The following is an 11,045-nucleotide window of genomic DNA, read 5'->3' as shown; positions in this document are numbered from 1 at the left end:
GAGCTTGCAGTGAGCCGAGATTGGGCCACTGCACTCCAGCCTGGGTGACAGAGCGGGACTTCATCTCAAAAAAAAAAAAAAGTATTATATTTATTTTCTTCAAGCTTTGATATAACAGTGAATACTGAACTTCATACAAGAAAAATAGGGATTTATTCATACTTTAGGAATAAATTAGTGAAATATGACTTTTATTTCTTCTGTTAAACAATATAAAATAACTGGATAAAAATATCTCCCACATTCAATTACTCTACAAAAAATATTTGTTATCTCTGGTACTTAAAGAAGGGGCATGCATTAAACTTGAGAGTATGAATAAATATATTACCACTTCATTTGGGTATGTCATTTAACTCACATATTAAAATAGATATGATGAGACTTAAAATGGCTACAATTATTATGGTTATTAAAAACTACATAAACAATACAGCCTTTAGCTATTATATTTGACTTTGAAATGTTTAACAATTGGCTTTAGTTTCAATAGACAAAACTAATTCTGTCAGTTTTTATTATAATTGCATACATTGGACCTCAAAGTAAACATTTAATCATTTAAGAGTTGTTAACAAGTTTTCATATTTTCCTTTGTATATTTCTAACTTTAGTGCAAAGAAGAAAACAGTTCTCAATGAAACAAAATCAAAATTTTTTTCATGAATAGACATTTCTGTGTTAAGGAAACTATAATATTTCAACAAACATATCTGTTGAGTTTATTTATTCTTACCTATTAACTGTTGGTCAGTTTGAAAAAAAGGCATTAAAATAAGATTACGAATTGAAATAGGAGGAAAGGGAAAAGGAGATATACCAATGATAAAGATAAATACAATTACAAAACCTGGTTAATTACAAAACCTGGCCCAGGATTTCTGACAGCCAAAGAAAATATTTTTGTTATTTTGGGATAAAGCTCTCATGCAGCATTTATATAGGGAACATCATATTCTAACAACACTTTCTATGTGTTAATACATGTAGGAATACTCTGTAAATTATGAAAGCACGACACAGAGATGAAAAGATAATTAACTATTATGCATATATTACTGGATTGAGACTAAAGGTACAATTCTGACTTTCAGCTCCCTGTTTTATCAACAAAGTCTTATGCATAAATAACATAACATATTTATCTGAGATTGGGCAGCTTCTCTGAAATACAAAGTCTGAAATAAGACTTTCATTAAAATTGAAATGCAACAACCCTGATCTTGTTATATAAAACCACAAACACATACAGTCTAAGAAGACATAAAATAAACACTTCCTTTAGGTTGTAATGTGCAAAGGTGAAATGCATAGAAAGATATTAATGACCTTTGAAGTGTAATTTTCAGTTTTAAATAAAGCTTTTCAAGTGGTACTTATAGTAGAATAAAACATACTTAAAATAAGCATTTATAAATGTTTTCATTTTCCAAATAGTTTACAAAAATTTTAGACAAACTCCAACCATTATGGCCCACTTTAACATGCCTGTCTGCTTTTTATATAAGCACACAGGTATTTATTAAGCATGTAAACCTCCTTTCCATTTATTACTATCCAGCAGGATTCCAAAACCTAGATTATTATTCAGAGAGATATAAAGCTAAGTGAACCTTCCTTTAGCATCATTCTACCCATTGATTTTGGTACTAACCCCATCAGGTAACCATGTGAAGAATAAGTCTTCTTAGTAGGACAAACTCACCTTCCATCTGTTCCATTTAAAATGGACTACCAGCCCCTTTGAGTTGAAGTCTTTCCCCTACTCAAGTTCCTTTTAGGATTCTCCTGAGGAGGGAAGGCCTGAAGGTTTCCTTCACTCTTTTATTCAGTGCACACATATTGGTGGAGAGTCTCCTGTGTTCTGGGCTATGCTTTCAGGAGACAAAGGGTAAGACGTGGTCCTTTAAGGGCACGGTGGCTCACATCTACAATCCCAGCACTTTGGGAGGCCAAGGCAGGCGGATCACAAGGTCAGGAGTTCAAGACCAGCCTGGCCAACATGGTGAAACCCCCGTCTCTTCTAAAAATATAAAAAATTAGCCAGGCGTGGTGGCATACACCTGTAGTCCCAGCTATTCAGGAGGCTGGGGCAGGAGAATCACTTGAACCCAGGTGGCGGAGGTTGCAGTGAGCCAAGATCATGCCACTGCAGTCCAGCCTGGGTGACAGAGCGAGACTCTTGTCTCAAAAAAAAAAAAAAAAAAAAAAAAGAAAAAGAAAAAGAAAAAAAGAATAAACCCTTCCAACTCTGCATTGTGTAAACGAATAACTGAAACAAAATGTCATGGGGCCTTGCCCTACCTAACAGAACCTACTGGGGGCCAAGAAAGGGAAGCACTACTTCTATCTCTGCAATGAGAGAAGTCTTCCTGAGGGGATAATACCTATGCTTAGGCACTTAAAATGATCGGCTGGGTGGTGAAGGGAGGGGGAGATTCCCAAACGGGGAAATTGAGCACAATCTTGGAAACATGGGCAATTTTGAAACAGCTCTGCATAACCAGAAGATTGGAAAACAGCAGTTTTCTCCTGTTATGTAAAAAGATTTATAGCAGCCAGGCATGGGTGGCTCACACTTGTAATTCCAGCACTTTGGGAGGCCGAGGTGGGTGGATCACCTGAGGTCAGGAGTTTGAGACCAGCCTGGCCAACATGGTGAAATCTTGTCTCTACTAAAAATACAAAAATTAGCTGGGAGTGGTGGCGGGCACCTGCAATCCCAGCTACTCTGGAGGCTGAGGCAGGAGAATCGCTTGAACCCTAGAGATGGAGGTTGCAGTGAGCCAAGATCGCATCACTACACTCCAGCCTGGGCGACAAGAGCAAGACCCCTTCTCCAAGAAAAAAAGAAAAAAAAAAAAAAAGAAAAAAAAAGAGAAAGATTTATAGCACCTGTGATTATTATTTTGCTAATCACTGGCTACAGTGAGGATAGCTTAGTACCATATGTGAAGACCACCAAGCTTGGTGGTGCTCTTAAGTGGTTTTGCCCAACATGAGCTTATTTCTTGGTTATGTGGATTCTGTTGTAGGTCCTGGGATTCTCCAGGGCAGCTGTGCTCTGGGTGATAGTTTAGCATTCCAAGAACCTTCAGTCTTGTGTCACCTTCATTTTAATACATGCTTTCTTGATTGTAGCAGCAAAGGAAGGGAACATAGAGACTCAAACACTGGCTTAAGTAATTTCACCAGGAAATAAAGCATTTCATGTCTGTTCACATTTCCACTTATCAAAGTCACAGGGTCATACCTCATTGCCATGGGGTGGAGCATATATTTCTCCCTAGGACCAGAAGGAGGACAGCAAAAAGTGGTGAGCACTGAAAATGCCTTCAGCGGTTATGAAATGTTATGAAAATGTTTTATGACTAAGATGAGGCCTAATCTTACTAGTATTAGGGTCCATAATATTACTAGTATGTCATACATTCAGGCTGAAACTAATTAAATATTTAATCTTGTCTTGTGATTGAAAGTTATGGACTTTCAAGTAGTTTCACTGTTACTCAATATTTGCATCATTGTCTGTGCAAGCAACTGTAAAAGCTTGCACAGCTCCGTGTTCAGAAGCATAAATGATTCATGAAATTGTTTAACTAGAGTTATTGTTTAAAGACTAAAATCCAGAGGTATTTAAATAAATTGCTTTACTCTTAGTTAAAATCTCTAAAAGCAACTTTTTCTAATAGGGTTCCAGTATTGCAATCCAAATGAGTCATATGTTTTTCTTGTCATATTTAAGATGCACTGAAAGGACTACGTGATGCAGTGAAAGAAATACCAATGCCTGCGTATGACAGACAAATGGCACATTGCTAGGCATTTAGTTCAGCAATCTTTCTTGTTGCTGAAATGGATAAACAACTAAAGGAGCATTAAAACCAATTTAATTTTAATACCTGCCAAATGTTATTCTATCAGTGGCTAACACAGGTTTATTACTTGATGTTAGTACTACAACAGAAGTCCCCTGCAGGATGTTCCTTCATGTAAGATCTCTCCATCAGTTTAATCCAAATATGTTTTTAAAACTGTAATTTTAAGTTGATTTCTTAATGTCACATGGTTTTCTGAAAATACATTTTTGGACCCATCAGAATGGCTGGCATCTTAAAACAATTGGCACTTATGAAAATATAAAATACGTAAATAATTAGAGTGGTGCAAAAGTAATTGCAGTTTTGTCATTACTTTAAAAAAAAAAAAAAAAAATGGCAAAAACCGCAGTTACTTTTGCACCAGCCTAGTACCTGTCTGTCAGGTGTAAAGAATCATGCAAAAGGCATGCACGTGGATACTAAAACGTTCAAACAAGCACACATCTGTGTCTGATTCCTTTACCCTTGTAAAACTTCCAATAAATGAATACAATCTATCAGTTAATTCTTAGTTTATAGACTGTCATCAGACATTCTGTTGTCCAGTTCTCATGTCAGAGTTGTTATAGGCTTTTACAAAAAAATGCCTCTGAAGACAGGGCAAGCTTAAACCTGCCATCAATTAGAAAGATCTGTGTCACAGGTGCACTTTTAAAAGAATGGCAATCTTAGATGTCAAGTTAAAAACACAAATTAAAACAAACAACAACCCTGGACGTCGAGGGTCAGACTCCAGGGAGGGCAAGCTGCAGGTCCCACTCTGCGAGTTTCTGTCCTCATTCCGCGGAGGCCCCAGTCCTCCCCGCGGATCCTGGCAAGGCAGGTAACCTCCCTTCCCCCCGACCTGTCCGGCTCGGGCGCAGCAGCCTTCCCCAAGCGCAGCCCTAGCGGTGGGAATGGGAACACCTCGTCTGGGAGCTTCCTTTCGGTTCAGCTTCCCCAGCCGGACCCCAAAGACCCGAAGCCCTGGGGGAAGGAAATTCCAACTCGCTCCCGGCCCACCCCCGCCCCGTTCCTCTCTCCGGCTCGCTGCTTCCCTCGCTCCGATGCCGCCGAGCTCGTCCCCACTTCTGGGCGGCAGTGCTGCAGAGGCGGCAGCGAGCTCCCGGACTCCGGGCAGGGAAATGGGGCAGGGTGAGTGAGAGAGCAGGCTCCAGCGAGGCCCCCAGCGCCCAGCGAACGCCCGCACCCCGCCCGCGGGACAGGGGAGGCGCTGAGTCGGCCCTGCCCGCGCTGGGCTGAGCCTCGCAGGGGTTGCCGCTTCTCCATTCAAGTCCTGGCTTGAGAGCCGAGCGGCAAGAGCGCGGGCCGGGGGAGGGAAGAGTAGGAGAGGAAGTCGCGAGGGAGAACAGGCGAGCTACTGTCTCCTTTGGGAAAGAACGTAGGAGCCTTGGGTGGGAAAAGAGAGATCAGCCCTTCCAACTTCTCTTCGGGAAAAGTTTTCCCAGGGCGTTTTGTTTGTGCAAACTCGGCCGGAGGAGCCTGGGAGTGCGCTGCCGGCGTGGCGGCGGTGCTAGTGCGCCCGGCCCCGCTCCTCTCCCTCCCCGAGAGGCGCCAAATGGCTACCCAGTAAACCCCACGGGGCGGGGGCTGCAGCGCCGCCGCCTCCTCTGCGGTGCTCTGGGCGCCCGCTAGACTTTGCAGCGACGGCGGCGGCGCCCGCGGGCTGGGAGCCGGGGCCCGCAGGTGGAAGCGCACCCGGGAGGCGGGCCGGCCCGGGCTGGGGCAGCTCGGGCGGGCTCTTGACGCTCAGCCAGCTTCGCTCCGGCCTCGGGAAGGCGCGCGTCCCGCCCTGACCCGCCGGTCTCTCCCACCCCAGCAGTGACGCGCCGCCTGGGAGCTGGAGCCCGCGCAGCGCCCCGCAGGGCGATGGACGGCCGAACCCCGCGTCCGCAGGACGCCCCAGTCGGGTAAGCCCAAAGCGCCGCGCCGCCCCTCACCGGGGAGGGCGAGGACGGCGAGGATAGCGAGGCCTCGGCCGTTTCACCTGGCTGGCAACTCGCTGCCCTGCCGGCGGCCTGACTCACTGGCTGTCCTCCACGCGGCAGGGGAGGCTGCTTCCTCCCGGCCTTCTCGGAGGCCGCCCGGGCGGAGGGCTCGGGTCGTTCTTGGTTGCCTTCCTACCGGGGCTGCCCTGGGTTGCTCAAGGCCAGCTGAATGCCAGGAATTGGGTGAGGAGTCCGAGAGCAAAAATTGTAACAAAGGGGCCCTTGTTTGGGCTCTGGGGGAGTGGTGGACGATACCTGTAAGTGAGCTCCTGGGGAGGGAGGGCAAAAGTTTCCTTGGCCATGGGCTGAGACCCAGGCAGGTGAGCAATGTCAAGGTGACTGTAAGGAGTGGGCTTTCTGCAGGCGGATGGAGGGGGACAGGAGGGTGTGCCAGCTGTCAGCCCGCATGACAGTTCCGGGAGCGAGCGGGGTGCGCGCCTCTGATTGGGGGTGTGTGTGCCTGTGGCCAATTGCTGGTGCCAAAACCCAGGGCAAATCAGATTGCAAACAACTCTACTTCTCTTTTTATCCTCACATGTTTGAGAAGAGAGGAAGGGGCTGTCACATGGTGAGTTAATGTTAAATGAGGCATGTCTTCCTGCCAGATATGCTAATAGTCACCTTGCTAAGCGTTTGAGTAAACAGTAATGAGAACAGGTAGTTCTGCAAGAGATGAAGAAAACCCGAAATTAACCTTGGTCTTGGTAAATAGTTCAGGAGTAACCTGGATGCTAGTTGAGCTTCTGAAGTGGGAAACTCATTTGATGTAGTACAACTTTTTCTCCCCCCAGCGTAAGTGTTCCTCCAACAGTTTATTTTCTTAGTTAATCTGAACGCAGAAATGCCCTAACGAGAATATGAGCATTCCAGAAATAGAAACGTTAAGGAAAAATGGACGTTGTCACTAATGAATGAGACTTGTACTATTTTCCTGATTTAAGAGTGTAGAAGTCATTTTTCCCTGGAACATGACAGGCGTTTCCTTAGAAGCAAGTCACAGCATGTTTATTCATCAGAGACCATGCGAACATTGGCAGTTGTCTAGAGGAAACATGGAAAAGTCTCAAAGCAACATGACTAATCTAAAAGATATTTAGTATAATTTTTACATAGAGGAAACGTAGTATGTGAATTATTTCATTTTGCTCCAATTAACTTTCTCCTCTCTGCAAATATTCCTCTCGCTGTTGACTTTCATTTCTTTCCCCAGGTTTTTCATTGTTTAAATATTATGATATATCCTTACATATATTGTCACATTAGGGTGGGTAAAGAAATATATTGGTAGAAAGATATTGAGCATACAAGCAAGGTTCCTAAGTGGAGCTGCAGAATTATGTGAATTGACAATGAGACAGCTGTCAGGATACTGAAATGTATTCAGGGATTGCAAAATAAAATAGAATTAAATCGGATTTGGAAATGGATTAGGTTAAGGTACTTTAAAAAACAAGAAAGAAAAACATACCTGCTTTCACAAAATACACCCATGGGTGTTCAGAAGTCACTAGGGACTTTAAGTAAATGGGTGAGGTCACGTGGCTCTGTGTTGAAGAAACAGAAAAACACTTTTTGCTGGCAAGCATAACTGTAGTAAGAACCTTCAGACTTTACTCTTGGTATTTTATTTTAATGTAGAGATGAGGTCTTGCTATGTTGCCTAGGCTGATCTCAAACCCCTGGCTTCAAGCAATCCTCTGACCTTGGCTTTCCAAAATGTTGGGATTACCAGCGTGAGCCAGTGCGCCCAGCCACTTTTGAGAATTTAAAGGTTAAACTGATAAGTTATTTGCTTAAAAGGAAGTACAAAAGAGCTTTATCTAATTTGTCAAACATTTTAAAGGACTTTTGCCCTCCCCTTTTCAAATTTAAGTAGGGAAAATGTGTCAACACCTTATCTAAAATAACACAGTAGTTCTATCATTTTACCTGACATTATTCTATTCAGAGAAGTGATCACTACCTGAAAAATATCAACATTAAAAAATTACCTCTCTACTTCATTTGTCTTCTTTCACTTGTCTAACTTGTCCTTTGGCATATGCCAGTCATATAAGATTTGTTGAATATTTTTTATTCAGTATTGCCTCTGTTCTTTCTCAAAAACCCAGAATATAAAAGGTTTAAATTGGGGGAAAAATATCTAGACAAAGGTATTTTGGAGGTGGCAGACAGCAATCTTAATATGTTATAATTGTTAGGTTTTGGAGGAAAATTTCTTGCTATAAAACTGACTAATTATATCATAACTCATTACTTTAATAGACAATGAAGCCCACTTTAGTCTTTATCCTTCGATGTTACTGTTGGAAAGAATTCCTCTGTAATTTTCCAAGTTTTACATTGTTGTAACATGTCATTTTAACATAGCACCAAGTTTTGTTCTCCACATTTTTTAAATGAGACTCTGAAGCTCAGAAACACTGAGTAAATGTATTGAAGTCCCAGCAAATTAGTAGTAAAACCAGAAGAAAAACTCTTAAGTGCCTAGTTCATTTTGTTAATTGCTTTTAATCTTTTCTTGACCATGGTATGATATAACAATCTACATTTTAACAGATAACTTATATTTAACCATTAACTCTGTAATATTTTAATACATTTCAGGAAAAATGTAGTTGATATCCTTATCTTCACTTTTATTAATTCTGTGATAAATTAGCCCATTCGGGGAATGATTGATTATTTTAGGAAAATAAAATAGTTTTATGGCCTCTCAGCTGCTGCTTTTTCTTTGAAACATTCTAAACAATAATTGTAACATCAAAAGGGATAGTTTGAAGTTTTTTTGGTGCCTTCACACATTTAACTCGCGTTTAGCATTCTACGACATTGTGAGTTATGTGGGTTGGGTGTCAGTTTCTTTTCAGTGGAAGCCATGGTGCAAAGAAATAGTGCCTGCCTGTGTGTGCTGGTGAAATCCCTGCCTTGAAAGGGTCTGATCCTGTGGTCATCTTGAATGTCTTTCATTTTGGCCTTCATTGTACTGCTTTAATCCCTTACCATTCTAGATTAGATCCCTTTCTTTTGAGACAGGGTGGAGTCTTGCTATGTTGCCCAGGCTGACCTTGACCTCTTGGACCCAAGTGATCCTCCCACCTCAGCCTCCTGAGTAGCTGGGACTACAGTCACCAGCCACTGTGCCTGGCTTTAGATCCCTTTCTTAATATCATGCAGAAGTATCCACTTTATATTTGTTGTTCTGTATCTTTTGGGCTTCTTTTTGGCATTTGTTTTGAGGCTAAAAGTTTAGATGTCAAAAGACATTGAGTCACAACGATTTCGGTTTTCCTTTGAGAAAAAAGTTTGCATGCAACTTTATATATATTCAAATGTAATATGTACATTCTTATATATTTACATATTTTATGTATACCATACGTATACATACATAGATACTCCTATCTAATTCATGTGTGTGTTTTCATATGTATGTGAAAGTTGACTGGCTTCACTTGCATAGTGATCTAGGTGAAAATGATAAATCATTTTATATTTGTTTCTACGAAGTGGAAATCCTAGGTTGGTTTGCGTTTTTTTGTAGAGAGCAGCACTGTTGGAGACCCTTGTTGGAAAATTGAAATTCTGCATTGGAAAAGAGAGTGATAGCCAAAAGTGATTTCCTTCTCTAACGTGGATATCCAGTTAGTAAAGTTATTTAAATTTCCTATATTAGTACTTAGTAAAGTGACATTAATCTCTTAGAAAAAGCAACATGATTGCTGACATCAACTTGGGTGCTTATCTTTGAAACTAGTGCTTACGTTCTTTACTTACCCAGATATACTTTACAAAAAAAAAAAAATCCTTCGAAATTTAAATGTCAAAAGCTTAATTGACCTTGCTCTGAGGGATCTTAATATTTTGATTCTGAAGCACATTTTCAGGAATGTACAGGGGGTACAAAAGCTCTCTTTATCATTTTGCAGCTTTGGAGCTATGGGGTTAATTGAAGGCATATGAAAAATTAAAGAATGATTTAACAGCTGCTTTCTTAAGCTTTTTTTGGAGAATGTTATTGGTTCTAAAGTTTCACTGATTGTGTGAACTGAGTTCTTGAATACTTAGAAGTTAAGTGACTTTTCTGAGGTTTCAACATGAGAGTCATCTGGGGTGCTTTCACACTAATTCTTGGGCTCTCACACCCCCGCCCATTCTGATTTTAATTCTCCTGGTCTGGGACCAGGGGATGGCTTGTTTTAAAATGCTGCTCAGGTGATTGTAGTGTGTGACCAGATTTGAGAATCATTGATTAAGTAGGTATCAACAGCTAACATGGAGCTGATGCCAAAAAGAAGGAACTCAAGATTGTAACTTTAGCATTATTTTGCCTTTTGAAAGATTCCATGTAGGTGCTTTACAGTATTATTTTAAAGCTTTTGCTACTTCTTTTGAATAAGTATATTAACTTCATTTTACAGTGAATGAAACTGAGGATCAGAGAGCTTAATTAACACATTGAAGGTCATACAACTCTAAGGAATGGAAGAGTATTAGAAACAAGCTCTGATTCCAAACCTATGCTTTTCATAGGGCTATGTTTTCTACCATGGATTATACTGAATGGCTAAAAATGATTGTTATTTAAAGTGGCCTTATAAAAGCATTATTTTGATTCTTTTTAAAATCGATGTTTATATTTTATATTGTTAAAACTTAAAATGTTTCCATGCATATAACATGTCTAGCATTTAAAAGAGAGCTTAATTATTGGGTTAGTCTTCAAAAGAGTAATGCGTGTCACGTACTTCCTGTGTTGGTATTGATGTAATTGTAACTCATAGTAAACTGGCAGTTATTCTTTCGTCATATGACAAAGTCTATAGCTTATGTGTTTTGATATTATCAGCTATTAAATGTATAATAATATTTCAAAGCTAGATTTTGATGTACTGAATAGAGAAAAATGAAATTATTTGTTAAAACAGCACAATACTTGTCCTTCAAAATCAGATTATCTCTACATGAATTAGAGGATATTGAATAACAATGTTATGACCTTATATTTTTGGTTTATATTTAACCATTAACTGTAATATTTTAATACATTTCAGGAAAAATGTAGTTGATATCCTTATCCTCACTTTTATTAATTCTATGATAAATTAGCCCATTCGGGGAATGATTGATTATTTTAGGAAAATAAAATAGTTTTATGGCCTCTCAGCTGCTGCTT

The 11,045-nt window shown here is 40.6% G+C and overlaps 1 protein-coding gene across 1 annotated transcript in view; it reads left to right on the top strand.

Moving 5' to 3' along the window:
- Positions 1–4,820: 4,820 nt before the first annotated feature.
- COBLL1 (cordon-bleu WH2 repeat protein like 1) overlaps positions 4,821–11,045 on the top strand; it is a 169,710-nt gene continuing 163,485 nt past the window's right edge. Inside the window, 2 exon segments of the mRNA XM_017889521.1 lie at positions 4,821–5,015; positions 5,701–5,791. Of these exon segments, the coding sequence (XP_017745010.1) occupies positions 4,928–5,015; positions 5,701–5,791 (179 nt within the window). The 5' untranslated portion in view covers positions 4,821–4,927.

This window comes from Rhinopithecus bieti, unplaced genomic scaffold, assembly GCF_001698545.2.
Source record: "Rhinopithecus bieti isolate Rb0 unplaced genomic scaffold, ASM169854v2 scaffold_19603, whole genome shotgun sequence".
Lineage (NCBI taxonomy): Eukaryota > Metazoa > Chordata > Mammalia > Primates > Cercopithecidae > Rhinopithecus > Rhinopithecus bieti.
The sequence above is the reverse complement of the archived record's forward strand: the minus strand, read 5'-3'. Positions and strand labels throughout refer to the sequence as shown.